General features: G+C 38.7%; 1 protein-coding gene across 1 annotated transcript in view; it reads left to right on the top strand.

The window, feature by feature from the left end:
- The window catches only part of PRKAR2B (protein kinase cAMP-dependent type II regulatory subunit beta), a 111,129-nt gene that overhangs the window by 25,041 nt on the left and 60,840 nt on the right, over positions 1 to 25,248 (top strand). Inside the window, exon 2 of the mRNA XM_060020261.1 lies at positions 5,517 to 5,552. Within this exon, the coding sequence (XP_059876244.1) occupies positions 5,517 to 5,552 (36 nt within the window). The remainder of the gene's footprint in view (positions 1 to 5,516; positions 5,553 to 25,248) is intronic.

The following is a 25,248-nucleotide window of genomic DNA, read 5'->3' as shown; positions in this document are numbered from 1 at the left end:
GCCCATGTGCCACAACTACTGAAGCCCACGTGCCCTAGAGCCCGTGCTCCCCGACAAGAGAAGCCACCACAATGAGAGGCCCGTGCACCACAACAAAGAGTAGCGCTAGCTCACCGTGACTAGAGAAAGTCCGCGCACAGCAACGAAGACCCAACACAGCCAAAAAAAAAAATTAATAAATTAAAAAAAAAAAAACAGTAGAGAATCAAGTTCCTTTGTAAGCAAAAGTAACTAGGAGTGTATTTTCCCCCTATGGTAATAGTTATATTTTATGACCTCAGTATTTTAGAATATCAGTTATATTTTGAGGAGTTTGCTTTGTGAATAGAAAGAACAAAACCGTGCATCTTTTTAGTGGTCTTTAAAGCTGGCATTTTTTAAAAGCTGAATGTCTGTTTCATTTCATTCAGCCCTACCTGCAGCCATGCTCTGTGTGTAGGGTAGGTTGATGCCTGATCTCATGCTGTATAATCAAAAAGGAAGAAGAAAATTGGTCCCCCAAATGCCAGCCCCTCAAACAGTTTCCATCATGTCCAGTCAGAAGTACTGTGAGCAGACATGGCTTTAACAAAGACACAGAAAATATAGTCCTTTTCAATGTCAAAAATTAAACCTGTATAAAAAAGTTTGAAAATTATGCCTGTTACATTAATTAGCAAAATATTTCAGGTTTTGTTGTTGTTTATTTGCTTTTGTTGCTGTTGATATTTTAAAAAGTTAATTCTTCCTTGGTTCAAGGGTGAGCCTTATTTCAGTTTTAATTTTTGAAGCCCAGGCATAAGAGAAATTAATTTACTCTGAGCTAAGTATTTATTCTATCAAATATAATTAGTTAACATGGTTTCAATTGACATAATTTCTAGAATCTTTTATTTAGACAGCAGATTTGGAAAGTGTTTATTGCTAGAAAAGGCGACTCATAGGAGGTTAGGTGTGCTAATTATGTGCTGACTCCAAGATTGTTGTGTACATCTCACTTCAGGGCATATGAACACTCTTCTGCAAAAGTCCATTTAACCGGTGTGGCTCCAATATAGATAGGGTGGCTGTGTGTGTGTGTGTGTGTGTGTGTGTGTGTGTGTGTGTGTGTGTGTGTTTAATGACCATAAATCACAAGTCAGCGCTCGTATTTCTTTAACCTGGAACTTCTCTCCCAGCATTATGCTCAGAGGTGCAAACTGTCTGCATGACTATCAACCTGGCTTTCCTTTCTGAAGGCCAGACTCATTGGTTCATGCTTTCAATTGACTGCTTTTGTTTTTATAGAATTTCTTAAGTTTTCTAGTTTTCTACGGAACTTCTCTTTTTACCTAAATTTTTCTGTTAGGGCAGCTGCGTGTGTGGCATAAGCCCTTGCAGTCATAGTATGTGAAAATACCCCCGACTTGGTCAAGCTCTTCAGAGGCAGGGACTCTGTCACATTCCCAGTGCCCGGCATCCACATCCAATAAACAGTGGAATAAGTGGGACAAGGAGACTTGCTCAGTTTACTTCACAGAGTTGATTGATTCATGCCACAGCTGTTCACTCAGTGCCTCTTATCTACCAGGCACTGCTTATCTTGGGCTTCAGGCATAAAGAGGTGAGAAGATAAGCAGGTCCTGCTGGCTCCTCGAAACTCCAGTCACAGGTGTGGGAGGCTGTTTTCACTGCTAGGAACAGAGAGGCTCATTCAGCCACCTCAAGTAGTAGAGAGTTTTTCCTGTAAGGATACTCCAGGATTAAAGAAGACTTGAATCAGTTATACTTCTGGGGGCTGAGGAATTAAGACCCGGCTAGTTTGGGAACTGATGGGATCTCTGGATAGACAAGCGCAAAGACATTCATAGGAACGCAGGACTCTCCGTATTGCGCTGGAATGGCGCTTGGGAGAAAGTCAAACCTACATAAACATTTCTGTATTTTTCCTTAGGATTCATTAAGATCTTAGGTTATATCTCCTTAAAATGTTAGGGGCGTTTAGTATATTCTTAAATCATATGTTTCTCCAGGCAGATAATACGTTTGCTATATTTTTCCTTCTATATTCTCCTAATGTGTGTGTGTGTGTGTGTATAAATACACTTAAAGAATATCTATAGAATAGGAAAATATAAAGGTGGAAACCAAGAGTCTGAGGAAACCTAATTTGACTTAGCACATTTTAAAGCATCATCTATTAACTTGAATTTGTGCTGCTGTTTACTTTGTATATGCAAAAAATGTAATGTTAAGATTGGTAATATTAGCTCATAGTAAACATCAGTCTCATATTTGAATAGGAATTTATAGTTTACGGGCACTTTCAAAGATGTTTATTTATTTTTTCATAAAACCCCCCTTGAATTACGGAGGGCAGATCTTACCTTGCATGTTTTTTAAATTGAGGATTTAGGTCAAAGTTATACGATTCATCCAAGCTTTCCGGGAAGGCGATGGGGCCAGCAGTGGAGCCCACGCCTCCTGACCCCAGTCGGCGCCCGGTGGTGCGTCCTTCCTCACCTTCCTCCTGCTCCCCTTCCCTGTACTTGGGTTCCTGGGAGAGAAAACACCAGGCACCCCAAGCCCAGCTGCACATCGCTTTACTTACAGCAGAGTCTCCACCCTGAATCTCAATCTTCTTCCCCATTTTGGTAACTAAACTAAAAAGGCTAGAAAAATTGTGAAGGTTACTGTTAGCTTGCCAAGAGTTGGTACAGGAAACACTTGTGTTTCATCCCTGCAAGTGGATATGAAGGGATATGTTTTGAGGGATTGGAGTTTTGGTAATTTTGTCAAAACCCAGTGTTTACCTTAACTACTGGGTACCACATGCCTGGTGCCCCCATCTTAACTGCCCAGTCCTGTGCCCCATTTACTATTGGGAAATGGAAGTCACAGTCATAGAACTTCTCTACGCACAATTTAAACATTGATATAATTTCTAGCAAAAGTATAAAGGAGAAATGAGGCAATTAATTTATAGTAAGTAAAATGTGTTTCAGCAGGTATGTGCTTACATGTACACAAGAAGACATAATGCACTTAGATTCTCCCACTTACATGTAGGATCACTAAGAATATGAAAGCTGCAAATGTAGTCTGATCAGGTGTATTGTACTGGTTATTCAGATACCACAAGTGATACAGCAGTGACATGATTTTTTTGAAATGATGAGCATCTATTAGTAAAATTCCAAACAAAACAAAAATACCCCCCAAAACCCCCAAATTCCCCCCAACATTGATTTATGTTGTATTTGTGTTGTAGAAAATCTGATGTATATTAAAACTGCATATAATAATCGTATTTATGTATAAACAGTGTTAGAATTTAGGCTCAGTTGGTTATAAATTGACTCGTTTGCCAACATGAATGTCCAGTGGGATATGTGAAAGTAGTGCAGGACAAGAGTTTTGGGATTCATGACAGTTCTCTGTTGTATAGGATTGTCCTGTACGTGGTCTGTCAAATGCCAAGGATGTCTTCTGAATTATTGTGACAGTTGAAAAAATTGCTCCCACAACTTTAGAATACACCTCCTAGATGGTGATGCCACTTCGTTGAAAATCTCTGCCTTAAACACTTCAGAAAGACACAGGGAATTCGCCGGCAGTCCAGTGGTTAGGACTCCCATGCTTTCACAGCTGAGGGCTGGGTTCAATCCCTGGTCAGGGAACTAAGATCCAACAAACCGTGCAGTGTGGCCAAAAAAAAAAAAGGCACAGAAACCTAAGGGACCGCAAGGGAACAAAGATGTCCCAACATTTCAAACCAGAAGCTCACAGTGCTGTGATTTCATTGTCTAGAGAGACTAGAGGGGGAGGAGAGTATCTGCTCTGTTTTTTGCCCCAAGGCTGAGATATGCTTTTTACCTTCATCTTGCCTTGGGCAGCCAGCACTATCTATTCTGCATTCCTGTGGTTGAAGTTTCCCCTGTCCTTGCAGCTTGCTGGGGAGGCTTTTTTTAGACTAGGTTCTGAAGGAGTTGTGCAAAAGGGGGTTGAAGGTGTCCAAGAAAACTGATGGAAGTTTTTTTGTGTGTGCGATATATAAAATATAACTACACTTTACCTGATGAAAGGTTTTTATATAAGTAATTTGTGATTTTGCAGCTATATGGCTGAATTATTTTGGTATATAAGTAGTGGGAATTTTCTCTTGCTCAGTTTAGAGTATATAATTTTGCTATACATTATAGTGTCTTAATAATTGGGTTTGTGAATGATTTCACACAGTTAATCCTTAGTAACAATGGAGATCAATATGGAAGGAAATAATTACCTATTACATGGTGATTTCAGGCGTCGGTATTTTTGCTTTCTGTTCTTGGTGGGGCAGCATTTTGGTGCTAGAAGTGCCTGCGTTGGAATTCTCAAGCTCTGCCACAGGGTGACTATGTGATCTAAAGCAAACTAATCCATATCTCTGAGGCTTACTGTAAAATGTTGTCATCAGTAATGTTGCGGTGCTGCTATTTAATAGAATGTTGCAAGGATTAGTGTGAAACATCTGACAGTTTTCTTCTAGTACTTATTCCGAAGCATCTATATTTTTTGTGCTCTATAACCATAATGCTGACAAAAATTTTAAGTCTTCTTTTTTTACTTGACCTATTTCCATAGTGTAAACAGTCTTTATAATTACTGTTTTAAAGGTATTGAAGTATTAAAAAGTATCATAGTAGACCCATGACATCCTGCTACTAAAATATACAGTGTAATACATGATGTCCTTTCTGTATATAATATGAATTGTAAACTTACCTGCTTCTCTGAAGAAATAAAGTTTTTAAAAACCTAATGTCTTGAGATAACTGTAAGGTATCTATAAGCAAAACCAAGAAGAAACAACAGAGCTAAGTTGAATGCAGGGCGTGGGCCAAGGGTGGGCTTACCAGCTGAGCAATGCACTCCCATACACCAGCCTGAAATTGCAGCCTTCCACAGATAGATTTACGTATCATAGACCTTTGGGTCGCACAAAAATTGTCAAAACCACAAATATACCATCCTTTACCTAATAATGATATCAGTATATGTGAGCATTTTTAGTTTTGTTTCCAAATATTTTCACTGTAAAAATGATGCTATTGAATAGATGTGTGTGTGTGCGCACGGACGTGTGTGTATCTTTTTCCTTCTCTAGTAATACTTCTTTAGGATAAATCTCTTAAAAGTAGAGTTACTCTCTTAAAGGAGACACACCTTTTATGACACTAGATGTAATTGCCAAATTGTTTACAGAAATATTATATAGATTGGCACTGTCTCAGTTAAGTAGTTTCAGCCACACATAACTAGGGATTTTCATTTAAAGTGTGTTGGGGGGACTAATTTAACAGGTGAAATATTGATTTTAATTTATATTTCTTTGGCTACTAGTGAATTTAAACATTTAATTTTCATATATTAATGGTTTTTCTTCTTGCATTATTTATTCATTCATATCTTTCTCCTATTTAATTTATGGGATCACTTAACAATTTAGGTCGTTTTCAGGGTTTTGGATAAATTAAAATTTTATCTAATCATATTATTCCGCTTTTCTCTTTCAGCTCCAGTAATAAACCGATTTACGAGGCGTGCCTCAGGTAAGTCTGATGATGGATTTTGCTCACTAATGGTGACATTTTTAAAATGGATTGGATAAGAAGGTATGAAAAGAATAATTGCTATAGAGTAATAACTTACTTGTCAGTCATTTTCCCAGAAAACACAACCATCTGATAAAATCAAGAACTAGGAAATAATTGGAAATACACACTGAGTGGCTAAACTTAAAACCACACTGTGCACTGAGGCTAATGGGTGGAGACTCTTGCCCCAATTTGTTTATTTCTGCTCTTGATAAATTATTATCTACATGGTTATCTGGTTTACCAGTCACAGTTTAGAAGAAGTAATTTAGAAGCTGGGTAAAGGACACTCTAGAAACAGGGAGGGATGGAGAGTTTTTAATAAAGGACAGGAAAGCCCATAACACTCCAATATAAGACCTTGTCATCATGGGGTCCCATTCAGAATAGGAGCAAATTGCTTTATATTTGTTCCTGCCCCAGGGGCTATTGCTGTCCTAGAGATACCACAGTAACCTTCTGCGTATTCACAGTGAGGGCGACCTTAACCATTGACAGGTGCTTAAATTTGGTTCACTATACTGGGCACCACCTGCATTACATTGGTGGGGAAGTAAAGCATTTCTATCCTAAATGAGTTTGGGAGCTGAAATGGATAAACTATTGTTTGGAAAATTCACTTCTGTGAAATACCTTCTTCTCTAAAGATAGAGGACAAGTGAAGTACTACCATGTTTGGTTTGAGAAAATGACTTTCTTTTATATATAACTGGAGTTTTTTGGTTGAAAAACACAAGAAATAATTTCAAACAGATCATCTTTGACATTTATATAATACAAATGAGTCATTTGTTTCATAAAATTACCTAATTTCCATCTGTGCTATATTATTAAATGTGTTTTAAGATTGAGTTTTAATTTGTCAGCAGTTACTGGTATAATTTACTCTTATTATGTGGTGACCAGGTCTATAGGGAAAAAGACAGGGATTAGGATAATACGCTGTATTGTGATGGTACCTACTTTATCCTCCTGAGCTTTTTGTAATGTTGAGGCATATCTATTTTTAATGTTGAAAACAAAGTGTAGATTACAATGCCTTTCATGGAATGAGAGATTATGTCAGTAAGGCATCAATCAGACTTTATCCCAGAGTAGAGCTATCAAGAGTGATCATATTCTGGTGTAATATGTAGTCTTTCATGAGCAGTGGTGGAGACAGAGAGGAACAATAAGACAGAATCAGTAGTGAGATATCTTGTCTCTGTGATGTAAGATTCTTTCTGTAAGAACATAGTTAAGACTCTTAGAATAAATTGTCTCCCTTTCTGCCTCAAACTGACATGAGACATTTATTTCTGGGCAAATTCCATTAATATTTGTTTTTCAGTATACTTAGCATCAGTTGAAGGATCAGGGGCTCTAGTATATAGGTTCATTCTGAAACACCCTATTTCACTCCCCACCACCACTGTTGAATCTGTGTCCAGTGTATCTCAGCAAGATTGGCTGGAAATGTAGACAAGCTAGAATGCCGGCAAAGAAATACACGTTCAAGTCAAATGTTGCATTTATTCCAAGTGACAGGCAATAGGAAATGCCAGTGAAAACAACAGGGAGCAGTTCGATTTAAAGAAAAATGAAATGATATCACGTTCAGGAGTCATGTTGTAAAAGCCTTAAAAGGTGTAAATATTGTTACCCTAATAATACAACATGCTGGAAAGCACTATGAGAATGAATTTTGACATTAATTATTGGAAGGAAAAGAGAATTGACTTATGGAATACTCCTGATGGGTCAGGCACTGTGGTAAGCATTTTATACACATTTTCAGTCTTTCAAGCAAGGGAAATAAAATTATATTTACTGCCTTGGATAAGAAGAACAATGGTCTTTGTCTTAAAACTTTTTTAACAAAGAAAGCAGAAACTGTCTTAAGACATCTTGGGGAGGAAATTCTACAGTTCTCTTTGTTAATTTAATCTAGTGGTGAAAAGTAATTCAATGCAGTAGTAGACTTCAGTTTCTTTGGAAGTAGCATTTCCTGAACATAAAAATAGACATCTACTTAAAATAGGGAAATTCGTATCTGATAATTAAAAATATTTCTTAGGATATCTTTTTTTGATAAAGTTTTAATTCAGAAATACTTTTTCTTTTCAGAAGTAAATTGTAACTTTAAATTTGTAATGTGATACCTGTAATTTAAGGGGAAAAAAATAAGTCAACCAGATATGTAGGATACAAGAGTTTACTTCTTGATACAAGAGTTTATTTCTTACTCGTCTATTTTTTTTTAAATTTATTTTATTTATTTATTTTTGGCTGCGTTGGGTCTTCCCTGTTGCGCGTGAGCTTTCTCTAGTTGCTGCAAGCGGGGGCGGCTCTTCACTGCGGTTCAGGCTTCTCATTGCTGTGGCTTCTCTTGTTGTGGAGCACGGGCTCTCGGTTCCCGGCATTCAGTAGTTGTGGCGTGCAGGCTCTAGAGCGCAGGCTCAGCAGTTGCGCAGGGCTTAGTTGCTTCGTGGCATGTAGGATCTTCCCGGACCAGGGATCGAACCTGTGTCCCCTGCATTGACAGGTGGATTCTTAACCGCTGTGCCACCAGGGAAGCCCCTTACTTGTCTATTTTTTAATAATAATTACAACAATAAGTACTGTATGTATACATTATAACAATAAATATACTATGTGTAGTGCTAGGTATTCAATCACTTTTGATTGAATGAAAATTTAAAAATAGTGTGTTATGATATATTCCTGATTTGACTGAGTTTCCTACATCTTTGAGGTTTTGGCTTTTGATATTCATACTGCACCTATCAAAAGTAAATATTTCAACCTGAATACTTCAAACAAAACATTTCTCCCTTTTATACATTTTTCTTTTGTTATGGTTCATGAGGATGAGGGCAATGTTTATATTAAGGATGTGTTTAACAAATACATAATTTCAGATCATTTTTATAAATAACACTGTTTCTGCTGAACTCTCCTCATGTGTTTTCAGTGCCTGCCCACAAACCTGTTGGTTTTTATTTCTATAAGTAAAAGGAATCAGTTTCACTCAGTATTTTCAAACAAAATTCATTCCTAGAATATTAAGAGTTTGTAGCGGTTTCAGGGTTTCATAAGTTAGTTTTCCACTTGGTTCAGGAATGAAAGGCATGTAGTGGAGTGTGATTAATGGATTAAAACAGGTGGGCATTTGGAACAGTAGGGTCTTGCTTTATATGGTAGAGAGGATAAGTTCTACAAAACTTATGATGATGAAACTGTCAGATTTTTTTTTTAACATCTTTATTGGAGTATAATTGCTTTACAATGTTGTCTTAGTTTCTGCTTTATAACAAAGTCAATCAGCTATACGTATACATATATCCCCATATCTCTTCCCTCTTGGGTCTCCCTCCCTCCCGCCCTCCCTATCCCTCCCCTCTAGGTGGTCACAAAGCACCAAGCTGATCTCCCTGTGCTATGCAGCTGCTTCCCACTAGCTATCTATTTTACATTTGGTAGTGTATATATATACATGCCACTCTCTCACTTTGTCCCAGCTTACCCTTCCCCCTCCCCGTGTCCTCAAGTTCATTCTCTAGTAGATCTGCGTCTTTATTCCCATCCTGCCCCTAGGTTCTTCATGACCTTTTTTTTTTTAGATTCCATATATATGTGTTAGCATACAGTATTTGTTTTTCTCTTTCTGACTTACTTCACTCTGTATGACAGACTCTAGGTCCATCCACCTCACTACACATAACTCAGTTTCCTTTCTTTTTATGGCTGAGTAATATTCCATTGTATATATGTGCCACATCTTCTTTATCCATTCATCTGTCGATGGACACTTAGGTTGCTTCTGTGTCCTGGCTATTGTAAATAGAGCTACAATGAACATTGTGGTACATGACACTTTTTGAATTATGGTTTTCTCAGGGTATATACCCAGTAGTGGAATTGCTGGGCCATATGGTAGTTCTATTTTTAGTTTTTTAAGGAACCTCCATACTGTTTTCCATAGTGGCTGTATCAATTTACATTCCTGCCAACAGTGCAAGAGGGTGCCCTTTTCTCCACACCTTCTCCAGCATTTATTGTTTGTAGATTTTTTGATGATGGCCATTCTGACGGGTGTGAGGTGATATCTCATTGTAGTTTTGATTTGCATTTCTCTAGTGATTAATGATGTTGAGCATTCTTTCATGTGTTTGTTGAAAATCTGTATATATTCTCTGGAGAAATGTCTATTTAAGTCTTCTGCCCATTTTTGGATTGGGTTGTTTGTTTTTTTGATATTGAGCTGCATGAGCTGCTTGTAAATTTTGGAGGTTAATGCTTTGTCAGTTGCTTCGTTTTGTCAGATGTTTTTTGAAATCCAGGTAAATGTATCTCTGGTATCTTCCTGACAGTAGCCCATAACCTTTGTTTGCTTGTTTGTTTACTTATATTTTTATTGAGATATAATTGACATGTAACATTGTGTGTGTTTAAGGTATACAGCATGTTGATTTGATACATTTATATATTGCAGTATGATCATCCGTAACTTTACAGTACCCCATAATCCTATTGTTAAACAAAAGAAAAAGAAATACTGCTTTTGTTCTTTTTTAATCCATTTACACTCTGAGTAATCACTTCTTATCTTATGTCTTTTTAAATACACAGAAGTCATATACATAATCTATTTTAGAGTTTTGATAGAATTAGCACTGACAGTTTTGCATTTAATTTCTCTTAGAGCTTATTATGGACTTTCTGTTTTGGAAGATTATTCTTTTTGGTGGAAAAATGGGAAACATACCATTTATTGTTGTAATTATTATTAAAAATTATTGGTAGTAGTAGAGGTAGTAGCTGAATAAATCTTTGAAGAGTAAAACTTCAACCAAACCACAATTCTGTTGCTTTGTTGTTCATCTAGTATATTATATGGGAAAGACCCTAGGATGTAGCGTTACACAGACCTGAGTTCAAACCACCCATTTACTGTGTAAATTTGCTTGTAAGTTATTTACCTCATTGAGTGTTACTTCCTTATTTTCATTTTCTTTCATTTTGGGATCACAGCAGCTGTATTCACTTTTGTTATGATGGTTAAGTTAGATGGTTTTTATAAAGCAGAGTGTCTAGGCTCTCAAAAATGTTAGTGGTCAGCTCTCTTGAACATAGTTTAAGACAAAACAGAACAATAAAATGCTCATCTCTGTGTCTTAGTCTGTCATAAAAAGGCCTTAAAGAGTCATAACACTATTTGATGTTCATCCTTTAATATGGGCCTCTCTTTTTGTTGTTTGTACATTAAAGTTTTTTTTAAAAAAGAGTATAATGAGTTTCCTCTGTGGTTTTGGCTCTGAATTGAAAAACAAATTGAAATGACCCATTAATCTTGAGCCAGTGCCTTCTCAGGAGGTCAGACCTCTCTCTGAATTTTTTTTAATCTCAGGATTTTATTTTGAAAAAATCAAGCTTATAGGAAAGTTTGAGGAATAGTTCAATGAACACCTTTATCTAGATTTCCCAGCTGTTATTATTTTGCCACATTTGTATGCTCTTTTCTTTCCTTCCTTGCACATGCACTGACACACACTTTTAGTTTTTTAACTGAACCTTGTAGGAATCCTAAATACCTCACGCATGTCTCCTAAGAACAAGGACATTTTCTGAATAATATAATGTGCAGGGAATTTAACTTTGATACAATGCTGTTATCTAATTTATAGTCTAGACTCCAGTTCCTCAGTTGTCTTGCTGTGTCCTCTCTCCCTCTCTCTCTCTCTCTTTTCGTTCAAGCTCATCCAAGGATTTTATATTGCATTTAATTGTCATGACTCCACTGTCATTGTCTTTCACAAAATGGCTCCCTGAAATTTTGAAATCTGCTTTTTTAGAGCTCTGACGGTTATCCCCAACAGTGGGGCAGTTCCCGGTTATCACCTGTTATGAGTTCTTACATTGTATGGGCATGTCCACTGTCTGGTCACGATGCCCCATTGATTGCCATGTATTGCTTTCACGGACTGCTGTTGAGCACTACTTGCTCTAATATGTCCTTATTTCTTATAATAGAAGTGAAAATGGAGCTCCAAATTATGGATTGGCTAATTTTCTTTTCACATGTAGATAATTAGCCACTCTTCTATTTTTAGCCATAACATGAGCATTGAATTTTATGGTATATTTTTAACAGATCTAAAATCTTCTAATTTTCCCTAAACTAGCATTTGGAATAATTCAGAGGTGAAATTAACTTTTGAATCTCACACACCCACTGTGTAAAATGGCACATTAAAAACTCAGTAAAATCACCCCAGACAGAAAATGATTAAGTCCCCAAGAAAAGTAGTGAAATAGCAGAAGTTCAGATCTTGTCTTGAATCTGATTCAGGGAACATATGCTTCCTTGATTCAGGGAACATATGCTTCCTTCTGTTTTGTTTTGGAAAGATTTTGTAGCCTTGGTATTAGTTTTTATTTTAAAGTTATTTGACAAGAGCTTTTAACCCCCAAATTATTTTTTCCCAGAGGTCATTCTCATACTGTCAAACCAATTTGCTAGTATGAATATATTTACATTTATATTTTGTTATTAGAAGCTCATTTCAAGCTTGGTAATCACCAACACTAGATAATGCATTCCAGGAGAATACTACTTTAATTCATTTACTAATCCGTTCAGCAGATGTTTACTGATTCTTTACTTTGTGCCAGATACAGTGCTAGGGATGCAAGAAGAGTAAGATAGGGCCCTTAGGAAGTTCACAGTCTAGCAGGGAAGCTGGCTGTGACTCAGGGTGTGCTAAATACCACAGTATCCACAAAGTGAAAAGCAGAAAATGTATAGTTCTTCCCCGGCATGGGGCTCACAGAAAGGGTGCCATTTGAGCTGGTCTTTAAGGCTTATGACATGGGTTTCAGCAGGAAGATAAGAGTATTTGTGTTTTATCACTAGTAGGGGCTGTTTTTATTATAAGTCCTTTTTCATAGTATGCTGCTCTGCACTTGACCTCTGCCATCAGTCACCTGTGGCGTGGGTAAGCAGATGCCCAAGGCCATGGACAGCAGTGGCTGAAGGCCAGGAGTTATTTTTGCGTTTAACTTAACCATTGCTTCAAAATGTTAGCATCTCTCTTATCAGGGGAGGCAGTTTAGGCTCTGGATTGAGACCTGGGTTGGAGTATTTGCTCTGCTACTCACATATCCACTTACTAAAAGTGTGTGTGTGTGTGTGTGTGTGTGTGTGTGTGTGTGTGTGTGTGTGTGTGTGTGTGTGTGTGTGTGTGTGTGTGTGTGTGTGTGTGTGTGTGTGTGTGTGTGTGTGTGTGTGTGTGTTGGTCTTAGTTGCCTTTGTTCTCCAGAATGATTGTACTGATTAAACAGAAGATAATCCATGAAAAACACTTCACACTATATTCTCCCCAGTTTACTTTCACACTCTCAGCCTGTTGTCCACATGGGTCTCCTAGACGGGCAGGAGGCTTCAGGAGCCTGGACTGGATTTGAGGGGGTCAGAAGTAGCTCGTGGACTGCAAAGCTTGACACAGAGAATTCTTTAGAAAGGTGACACCCTGGGTGGGGCTGAGATCAAGAGTCAGACAGTTCCACTGAGACAGCTGGGTGAAACCAGAGGTGCCCGCGCTGGGCAGGGAGCTGCAGCTGGAGAGGGCCTCTGAGAGGCCAGAGCACAGGTCCCGGGGCTCTTTGTGGGGGGAGGGGTTCCAGACCACCTCCGTCCCTGTTCTCTTTCTGTCCCCAGGCTCCTGTTAAAACAGACTGTCCCCTGGGATTCATCACAAGTCAGAGCAGTTGAACAGATCAAGTGCTGCCCCCTTCGCACCCTCTGCCTCTTCCCCCCTCCTTCCTTTCTGGCAGTACTAGCTGACTGGGGCTTCTGGCGTGCAGTGCAAAACAGAGCCCAGTGGGCTCCACGGTGAGTGTTCAGTCTCTGGTTCTTTTTTGTTAGGCTCAGGAATGCTGATGAACTATCTCAAGGCCAGTGGGAGATGATCTCTTGAGCTTTATTGCATTTTCTGCAAAGTTCTCTCAGAGACTCCTGGGGAAGGGAAAGAGAGAGGCAGCAGTAAAACCTTGATCTACATACAGATGAGGGCTGGGCAGGATGTCTCCTCTGCTCCCGTAGTGTCCTCAGACCAGAAGACGTGGAGGGATTTGAAAGATGGCACGGAGGCCTATGCAGCCCGCTCAGCCCCTTGTGTGCCCCGGTCCCTGGACACTGCCTGTGAAACAGACAGGAGGAGATAGAGTGGACATTTGAACTTATTGCAGCCGTCCTCTAAGTGTGATCAGAGTGGAGGTCACTGCTCTGCAAACTCTCCCTGTGAAGGCCCAGATCCTCCTGCGCCTTCGACCCCAGTCCACTGCAGGCCCTTTCTTTTGGAAACGGTAGTGAAATTGCCCCGGTGGTAACACATCTCTGTACCAGTTGTAATAGTACAACTATTGCTATTAGCTGCTCCCGCTCTCTGGACTTATCTCACTGTGTACACTGAGGTTTAGGTGACGTGACCTCAGTGTGATCTGTATGAGACATGAAAGTTCTCCTAAGAAGCTTTATAAAGGGAAAATGCACATTTATCTAAAGGAACTGATGATTAAAACAAAACCAAAAAACATATTTTACCACTTGGGCATTTTGTAAGAGCAGACTGCAGTGTGAGCGGTGCCCTTGGACAGGTAGGATGCTGGTGTGCGGGGGAGGGGAGGGGTGGGCCGGGCCGGCCCCAGGTTCGTGGCACACGTGTCCTTACCTCTGCTTCCGGCATCCATGTGCCTCCTCACGTTGGGAACGCCTCACGGGCTCCGCTTGTCTGGCCTTGGGACAACTCACTCCGCACCATGTTCCCCACCACTCAGCACTCTTTCTTTCTTTCTGGATGCCATCTGTGAATAGAGTATGCATCCATGCTGCTCTTACTGTTACACATCGTTTGATATTGTGGTTGTTCTCGTGTCTCTTTCCCTCTACTAAACCGTGAGCATCCTAATTAATGAACTGAGGGAAAAGGGCATTTCTGGATGAAGTCAAAGAAAAAAAAAGAATGGAAAGTAAGGAAATGGGCATCCTAGAAAAATGGGAAGAATTGGCCAGATGTGTTATAACGGGGTTTAAGATTCCAGAGGAGTCATGACCAGCGTGTATTAGTTGCGGGGTGAGACTGCTAAAGTGGATATTGGATGAAGCTTTATTGGAGTCAAGGAATTAAAATAAAAATTGAGGGTGGGCATGGACATTGATGTGTTCTGTGATGATGGCAAAACTGGAGTGGAAAGAACGCAGAGCTACATGCCGGTCTGGAGGGTACTTGAATGCCACAAATCTAAGGGGAGCAGGGCATCGGCAAGGACTACCACGTCTGGTCTGGATGCCAGAGTGAGGAGCCAGGGGCACCCCTCTCTATTATTCGGATCCCACTGTGTGTAGGGGGTGGGACCTTCTGAGAGTAGTGGTTTACTTACAGTGGGGGGGGCAGGGGGGTGTCCCACAGGTCAGCTGTTGAGCAGATATTTATTGAGCAGTTAGCATCACCAGGCACAGTGCTGGGCGCTGAGTAGAGCAGCAGTAAACATGCCCTGCCTTCTAGGACCAGTGGGGAAGCTTAAAGTGTGGAGATGAAATTGGGGAAAGGTGGTTGTCTGGAGGGTCTTGCATCTTGTGGATGACCAAGGATGACAGAGCAAAGAGGGCAGAGTTGGATGGAGGGTGTTTCGGTTATAATTTATTCACTATGAATGCTTGTTTAACTAAACTTTCTTTAAGGCTAACTCTGTCAGGTTCCCAGTGAGAGCACCTTAACCTTCTGATGTTTACCGTGAGTACGGAAGGCAGGAGGTGTAGAAGCGAAGAGCTTGGAATGGCCATTCTTCCATTTATTGATCAAATATTCAACGAGAGCCTACAGCGTGTCTTGCACTGGTTTGGGCCAGAGGCCAACAGACGTAGTTTAGGATTTTAGTTGCATCATTGTTTAGCTCTATGAACTTGGGCAACTTACTTAAACCCTCTTCTGTAAATTCATGAAGAGATGTAGGCAAAGTTTTCTTGGTTTGTTTGTTTCTTTGTTTTTTTAAGCACAGTGCTGACACACGAGTGCTAAATAAACTTTTATATATCATTAGGCTCAATTTGTCAAATTTTAATCTAATGAAAATGCCACAATATTAGTATCTATGATATTTTCTCCTGTAATCTCTCCCTCTTAATTTTAATTGGCCAAAGTGCATAATTCAGTGTATCTCTTATAGCTAATTCCCTTACTTCAAATTTGGATTAACTTAACACTGTATTGATATTTGTGGGGAGATGGGAGAGATTTCTCTCAAATGTAACATCCTTTAGCTTTTTAGATAAAAACAGAAAAGCAGCTTCAGTCTCCCCTAAATTATAAGCTGTATGATCTGCTTTCTAAGATTTAACCTTTCATTTTAAATGGGTGTATGTACAGCCCTCCCTTCCCCCACCTTAATCAGATTGAACCAGCTGCTTCTCGGAGGTGATTGCTGGAGAATGTTACTGTCATTGGATTCTGAGACTCTGAGAGGCCAACAGTGTCTAGCTAATCATTTGATCACGTTTTCTGAAAATTAATCGTACAGCTAAAAACCACAGAACGTATCCAAGTAATAAGCGGGTTTCACCACCACCACCATTTTTTCCTACCTTCAGTCTTGCATTATTAAAATCAGAGAACATTGATTTTGTTGTTGTTGTTTTACATAAGACTGTATAATCAAATTGCTAAAAAATGAAAATATAGATTAATGGTATATTGTTTTCAAGATGGTAGAAAAGAGGAGCCTTTCATTTGAAAGAGTAAACAGCTTATTGTATCATTATACATGTTTCATGGAATTATGAATGTTATCATCTTTACTGACCTTCATCAAAAAAGGTGGAACTGACCCTCTACTTAGATATTTTAAAGCAGAATTCTCAGTTATAGCTCCCATTTAAGAGCAGATGCACGTAGTTTGATATGCTCATTGCATAACATAAATAGGGTACCACGTGCAGAGTGCTCCAGAAAATGTACATGGCTTTCATGCTATAGGGTTCTTTTCACAGCTGAGTTTCAACAGGTTGCTGAGTAATGAGCTGCTGTAGTAACTGAAAACTTCAACTCTTGTGGCTTTCTAAAAATAAACCGCTACTTTCAAGTTACCTTTTTATTTGGCATTTTCACTTTATTCAGATTTTGTGGCCCTCTTACAGCGTTGCTTTTCTTTTCTTCAGCACATTTACGTGAAGGGGACAATTTAATCTATTTTAAGTAACTTTCTTAAATTTGAGAGCTATTCTGGGAATTAGAATAGTGAAAAGGCTTATAATCCAGAATTATTTTATTTATTTATTTATGACTTATTTATTTTATTTATTTTTATTGATTAAAAAAATAAACATTCATGTTGTATCACCTAGGCAGTTAAATTAGAAGTTAAATAAAACTGAAGTTTTTCTCTAGTTACATCTTTCAGAAGGGATTCTTCTTGTTAAACTGTGTAATCAGAGGGGCTGGTGTCTCTTGGTTTGTTGTTGTAGCCACAGGAGAATCACCCTGTATGTCTCATCCTGGACAGAGATTCAGAGGCAGAGACCATTACATATTCTGAAGGCAGCCTGTGAGTCCTGTTAAACGATAAACTGAGGCATATTAAATACTTCAGGAGTTTACTTGAGCAAAAGTGGTTTCGAATCAGGCAGCGTCCCATCAGGCAGATAGAAAGGGGCTCCGAGGAGCTGCCGAAAATGAAATAATTTTATGGGCAGAAGGGAGTGGGAACAAGGAAGTTACACTAGGAAAAAAGTGAGTTGGTTATTGCAAGGTCCCTTTCCTTTAGGGAGTAGCAGGGTCTATCAGGCAGATGACCTCCCTAGGGCCGACCAGGCAACTCCTGATTGGCTGATTTAAGATTCAGATTCTGGGAGAGCAGAAACTGTAATTAAGTCAAGTCTCAGTTTGGTGACCTGAGGCTTATTAGAGGCAACTCCATTTTGGGCCTGTAGTCTTGTTTTTAACAGTCATGAATGTTTTTCAGGAGTTTATAATTCCTAAAACTCTCCCCCTTGCTTTCATCCAAGAATAAATTTCTCTAACGAGAAGTTGCTCAAAAGCTTATTCAAAGGACCATTTATTTTGGTTATGAACCGTTGTAGTGTAATTTGTGAAGGTATTGTAGATGGTGATGATGATACTAAAATATATGCAGGATGGACCTGTGTGCCAGGCACTGCTTCTTAGCAGCCTTCCCCATGATAACCCACGAGAATCACTGCTGCCATCTTTGAAGGAGGGTTTCTTATTGTCTCCATTTTACAGGTGTGAAAACTGAGGCACAAAGAGTTTAGCATGCTTACGGCCATGTTTTTATTTTTTTAATATGATTAATTTATTCTTTAAAATTGAATCAAAGTAGTTTTTAACAGTTTTATTAAATGGAATTCACAAGTTAGTAGTACTATCAAAATCTTGGACACTTCACAGCCAAATCAAGCCCTTGTTTGTGAAGATTCTGGAGTACACGAAATCGAACAACTCCTAGCTATATTTCCATTATAATTTTCATCCTGAATTTTGAAATTATGTTATATATTTTATACACTAAATTCCAACAAAGTAAAGGAAAAGCACTGGTTTCTAGTACCATTCTAGCATTGTATTTCTACCCATACTCGTACAAATAAAGCATTTAATTTATTGTTGTTGTTTGCTAACAGCCAAGGTTAGTCAAGTTTTCTGTGCCCAAAATTACAGAATGGTTTACATTCTGATGCTTTTAGCCATCAGTTTGAGTGATTCAGATTTTTTTTTCTTATTTTTCTTTCTTAGTATCAGAAAAGGTTTATTAAAAAATCGTCACCCTGAACTGGTGTAGCATTTGATGCTACCATTTATTAAAACCAACTTTTCCAACTTTTATACAAAGTGTATAAAAAGCAGTTCCTGGTGTGACTTACGCTCTGCCTCTGCCCCTTGACATCTTGATTCAGATTAATTTTAATCTAAATTTAAGTATTATCCCCTTTCCTTTTCAGCTAGATATCTGAAAATACTGTGTTGCCACCCAAATTAATGGATAAGTATCTGGAAATATTATAAACCATGATACTACTTGTTTATACATAGAATTAACTACATTTTTAGAAACGATTTGCTTGCAGTTTAGTTAGGTTTATTATGTCTCTTTGTTTCTCCCTGGAGAAGGAAAAAAAACTATTAATATTGGGAAAAATCAGTTCAGTTTATATTGTCATGACTACCATCTGTATGCTTTTCAGATGTCTGCAAATCGAACAGAAGGTTAATGATGCAAGTGTACCTAAGGAAGGTGCTTAGAACTGAATAGGTCATGTTTGCTTGGTTTATAGAATTGTATTATTGCAATTATGGATCCTCTAGAAAATAAAAAGACCTAGTTACATCTGTTTGTATAAACTAGGAACCACTGAGTCCAGCACTCTGAGCAGTCTAAAAACAGTATGTGAGATGCTCCGTGGGGACAGAAGGGAGAGGGTGAGATGAGAAGCACCAGGGGAGGTAGGCATGGACGGAGGGGAGGGCCGAGAGGTGATGGTTGTTCATTTTCTCCGTGTTGATTTGAAATCATTTTCGGCTCTCCCTTATCTTCGGCAACAATAAGTCAGCATATTTTTTTCTTTTTTTTTTTTTTTTGGCCTTTTTAATGATGAGGTCATTTCCCACTATATATTAAGTGCAACATTTTTTTTTTTTTTCTTTTCTTTGCGGTACGCGGGCCTCTCACTGTTGTGGCCTCTCCCGTTGCGGAGCAACAGGCTCCGGACGCGCAGGCTCAGCGGCCATGGCTCACGGGCCCAGCCGCTCCGCGGCATGTGGGATCTTCCTGGACCGGGGCACGAACCCGCGTCCCCTGCGTCGGCAGGCGGACTCTCAACCACTGCGCCACCAGGGAAGCCCAAGTGCAACTATTAATATGTTTCTAAAATGGAATCTTTGTGAATCAGTAGTCATGGTTTCTATAGCTGTAATCAGTGCATAATGTACCTTTTTTATCATTTAGAGATTTTTTTTTATTATAAAGTTGGTACATGCTCATAGTAAAAAGTCAAACGGTACAAAGGGTATAAAATGAACACTACAGGTGCTTGTTTCTTCCATTGTTCCCAATCATTGTCCTGGAGGTAACCACAGTTAATGGTTTCTTGAGTACTTTTCTGGACTTTTTTATGCACATACATATTTACTTAGAATTAAAATTATATCCAGCTTTGCATATTGCCTTTTTCACTTAACAGTATGCCCTGTACTACTCTTCATGTCCTTACATCTAGAGGTATATACCTCATTCTTATTTTAATGACTGAATGGTATTCTATTATATGGACACATTAAAATTTATATAACAGGCTGTTTACATTTTAGGTACATGTGTCTTTGCATGATTGTGCAAGTAGATCCATTGGATATATTTCTAGAAGTGGAATTGCTTAGTCAGAGGTATGAGAATGTGAAATTTGTGTAGGCATTGTCCAATTGCCCTTTAAAATAGTATACTAATTTATACTCTTATGTTTAACATATAATTGCAGAATTTTAAAATTTGTATCAATTCGATAGATCAGTATGTTTTAGTTGGCATTTAAAAAACCTTATGAGTGAGGCTGGCATCTTTTCATTAATTTTGGCCATTTGTATTTATTTTTCTGTTAACTGCCTGTTCAAAAAAAATTTTTTTTCCCTTACTGATCTAAGTGTTTGAGCTCTGAGGTCAGATGGCTTTGGGTTCAAATTTGGGCTTTGCCATTCACTAACTGCTTGACCTTGAGGGGGTTGTTTAGTCTCTTTGAACTTTAGTTCTTTTTCTGTGGTGGTAAGAGGACCTAATTCATAGGGTATTCTCAACTAATTGATGAGATAATCAATGTAAAATATTTAACCCATTTCCTAAAGAATAGTAAGAATATAATATGTTTCCTAGGAGCATTACTAGTACTACTGAGATTTTTTTTTTTTTAATTAAGAATAGAATTTGTCAAATACCTTCATGGCATTCATACAAGCATTTGTTTTTTTCCCTTTTCACATAATGGTATGGTAAGTTGTATTAACAGATTTTCTAATATTGAACTATCCTTATATTCCTAGAATGAATCTGCTCGATCATAACATCAATTATTAATTGTGTTCTTAAAATATAACTGACACACATCAACTATTATTTTAGTACAAGTCAAAACACATTTTGTAACACAGAATTCAGCTCTGAATTTTAGGTATATTTCAGAGAACATTGTTGAATACGCTTTCCCGTTTTAGGTGAATAATGAGGGATCAGAACTAGGAATGATCTATTTAGAAACTGTTGGTTGAAGCACCTCGTAAGCCCAACAAGAGGCATTAATTATGATTCAGATGTACTAGTCAGTATATATAACAAGCAACCATTGTTCTGTCCAAACCATAGAGCAAGAAATGGCTTAGGGAAATGACATTTTGTTTCTGCATCATATTTTCATGTTCTTTGAGATTATATATACTTCAGGGCTTTTAAAATAATAATCACAGTGTAGTTTTATAAAACTGCAAGAACACTTTTTCATACATAGGAAGTTAGTATATGTTCTAATTTGTGCCTTTTAAGGACATGTGCAGCTCTGAAATAGTGTGTTGTATTGTTTCGATGACTCAAATTCGGTTACTTAAGGTTAATTTTAGACTGGGAATCTAGCAGAGAAATGAAATAAATACATGAGGAACATTTGTGTAAACCACTTCTCATGGTTTTCCTTCCAAAACCATTTTCATCCATAAATTACTGACTTCTTTTTTTTAATTCTTCCTTTTTAACTTCAGAAGTACTAAGGGCATTAGAAATGTGGTATGCATGAGGTAAAGATATTTTATACTGAAAAGTTAGAATTTTAGTTCCATGCTATGGATCCATTCTGTATACAAACTTGTATATAATTAGAACCTGGAATTCCACTGAGAAACCCTTTGAATAATCATAATAGTTACCATTTATTGAGGGCTTACCTTAAGCCAGGAACTGTTCTGAGTGCTTTGCATGTAGTAATTAATTTTATTCTTAAAGCACCTCTATAGAACAGGTAGTGTATTGTCCTCACATTACAGGTAAGGAAACTGATACACAGAGGTTAAGCCCTTGTCCAGGGTAACAGCAACAGAGGGGCAGGACAGGATTCAAATTCAGACCTTCTGTCTGCCAACCCTGTGCTCTTTCAAATACTCCATTCTGCTGACGAAGATGGAGCTACTGCCATTCAACAAATATTTATTGAGTGTCTTCAGTGTGCTGGAAATTCTTAATTGTAGATCTGAGGCATTGCTATGGTGAGCAAGATACACAAGCTCCCTGCTGTCATGAAGAGTACTTTCTTGTGGAAACAAAATAAAGGCATAAACTCCGTAGTTTATGAAGATCCTTCATAGGTATAGCCAGTTGTGTTTTGCAAAGGTATTTTATAATAACGATGAATGTTGTTCCCCTTTTCTCCATTTACCTAGTTGGTTCATGAAATCCCTGTCTTGGCTATCCGTGATATGTTTTGTTTTTATGTAGACTCAGGAGACTGGGCATTGTAGGGGAAAATTCCTGTGCTTTGGCATCTGAAGACGTGGGTAAGAATCCAAGCGCTCCATAGTGTGCTAGCTGTGTGTGAACTCTGGCTTTGGTGTCTTCATTTATAAACTGGGCGTTGGGTGCCCTACCCCCTACAGTGGTTGTTAGGATTAGGTGAGCTCAGGTCCCTAGCACAGTGTATGACATAGAAGGATCATCTATTAGTTTCCTACTTTCTATACCTTTTCTAGTCTTAATAATTTTCAGTGAAAGATACAAATGCAGGTAGAGGGAATAAACTGAGTTCCCTGTAAATGATGTTTAACTTTTTTCTCACCAGAATGCTACATTTGTTCAAGTAATTTTTATTTGAAATCATCATTTAGGCAGATGTTGAAGAAAGTTGATGTTGCAGAATAACTTAGAATATTCAAAAAAAATATCTTCTTGAAAGAGTTAAGTATAAAAAATGCATCTTAACAGACTGCTTTCTCAAAATGTTCATTGGTATATTATATTACTGTGCTAGAATTTACTTCTTGTTCTGTACCATAAAAATAATACGTTTTAATTTCATATTGCTTCTTTTTTTTTTTTTTTTTTTTTTTTTGCGGTACGCGGGCCTCTCACTGCTGTGGCCTCTCCCGTTGCGGAGCATAGGCTCCGGACGCGCAGGCTCAGCGGCCATGGCTCACGGGCCCAGCCGCTCCGCGGCACGTGGGATCTTCCCGGACCCGGGCACGAACCCGTGTCCCCTGCATCGGCAGGCGGCCTCTCAACCACTGCGCCACCAGGGAAGCCCCATATTGCTTCTTATTTGCTCATACTTAGTAATACCCATATTCGTTTCATTAGAAACATTTGTTTCTGATATTCAGTAACTCAGTGTAATGTGATAATCAGATTTGGTTGTACTGTAGTGAGTTCTTGATAGAAACCATACCTGTTAATTAAATTATTCATGTGTACACTTAATAACCTTGACCCTGTATCTAGTCTGTCGCTGGATTAGTGCTGACTTTCACTGTGGCTTTTCCTTTCTTTCTATTTCTATTGGCACCGTACCACTTACAACACACATAGGTCGCTGTAACAAGGCTAAGTAATCTCTCTTGCTTTAGTCTTCCTTCTTTTTCCTAATTCATCTGGCACATCTTTGTCATAATATGCTACATATCACATGTCGTAAATTCTATACATTTTAAATTGATATTCGATTCAAGGCCCTGAAGAACTTAGACTCAGTTACCCTGTAACCCTGTTTTCTGTTACCCCAACTCAAACCTCCCCATCCAGTCTAGCTGTGGCTGCCTACTGTATTGTAAACATGCTTTGATTTAAAATATGCCATGTAATCCTCTCATCAACTTTTTGAGTAAGTTATTATTTTTATCCCCATTTTGTAAACAAGGAAACTGAAGCACAGAGAAGTTAAATAACTGGTCCAGAATCCTTCAGCTTGTCTGGGGAGTAAAGCTTGAACCCAGTGAGTTTCCCTATGGATGTGTGCTCTTCAGCCCAGACTTTCTTAGGGACTAAAGCCCCACTCAGGTGTCATCCTGAATAAGAATCTATGGGGTGACTCAGTTCTTCGCTGAGTGACTCATGACACCTGTTGACATGGGGGAGAATGCCTCTCCCAGGAGGTGACATTTGGGCCAACAGGTCGGAAGCACAGGGTGGCAGGGCTTGGGGGGGAGCGTTCCAGGGGAACTGTGTGTGCAAAGGACCGCAGCTTAGTCTCATTCATAGGCAAGTGTGAATGTTTATGTAGTCTACTCCGTCCTTATGTCTTTTGATAGCTTAAGCCAAATATGTCAGTCTCTTTTTCAAGGTTTACACCTCATGTGATTCTTATACAGCTGGCATTTACTTAATCACAGCAACTCTGTGAGGTAGGTCTCAATAGCCGCATTTTACTGCTGAGAAAAGATGAGACTCATAATGCTTAGTGATGTCAAGAGGTCACACAATAAGTGGCAGGAAGAAAGTGGTAGAGCTGGGATACACCTCAGGTTTTTGTAAATCCCATGCCCTTTCCCCACACTGTAGATCAGTCACTCTGTATAACCACGGATAATAATTTATACTCCTGTCTTAGATGAATCAACCTCCCTAAGCAGGATATAAGCTAGTAGGGTGCAGGGACCCTTTTTAGTACTTTATTGTCATAAATACCAAGGACAGCTTTACAAATAGTCAGCAATGAAAGGTCGTTTGCGTGTGTTAGTTTTAGAGGCATTTTGCATATGGTAAAACAAAACTTTAATAGTTAAAAAATGAGTTGTTTGCAGAGTGCATGTGTCATTTTCATAAAAATAATAAAACTATTAAAAATACCAGTCAATGGTTCTGAAATCCATGGAACATAAAAACTAAATTGAAGACCTAAGGCCAACCTTATTTGTTCTGCAAGACAGCAAAACTTGGTGGAAGAGAAGAATTTCAGTTTTGCAGACTACCTTTATCATTTGCGTTCTCTGACTAATATCATAGATAAAGAATCATGGGTACTTCTGTCAGAACCATACATGGTCCCCGAGTTACGTATCACCCACTTTTGTTGTTAGAATTCCATTGAATAGTCATGAGATTTTGAACGTGTTATTTTGCAAATACTATCAAATACTGTCAATGACTTTTGCAAATACTTACCAATGACTGCTGTATGGTTTTATTTTTAGTTATTTTTGGTATTGGTTGGACCTTTATTATCTTGTTTTCCTTATTGTCCTGATCTTTCTGAACCAGTGTTCCCCTTAATTTCTGAGGTCTCCATGATTGTGAGTGACTGAAATGCACGTTGAATTCCATCAAGTGAAATTGGAAGGTTTATTGAAATAATGGTGGCGGTGGGGTTCTCTCAAAGTCATCCAGCCACAGGGAGGGCAGGAATGCAGCTGGGCACCTGGACTTTGAACAGTGGTAGGGACCTCCCCATCTCTTGTCTCTGATTTTCTCCCCTGCTGTAGGCTGCTTTCTCCACATGATGGGAATATGACCACCACAGCTCCCCACTTTACAGCAGTAGCCACCAGAAAGAGTCCCACCTGGCATTCCCTCTGGTTCAAGCCCCCCAAAGATCCCAGGAAAGGGTTCTAATTAATTAGGCCAACCATCCTGGATTGAC

Source organism: Delphinus delphis, chromosome 9 (assembly GCF_949987515.2).
Source record: "Delphinus delphis chromosome 9, mDelDel1.2, whole genome shotgun sequence".
Classification (NCBI taxonomy): domain Eukaryota; kingdom Metazoa; phylum Chordata; class Mammalia; order Artiodactyla; family Delphinidae; genus Delphinus; species Delphinus delphis.
This window is presented reverse-complemented; position numbering and strand designations above follow the sequence as displayed.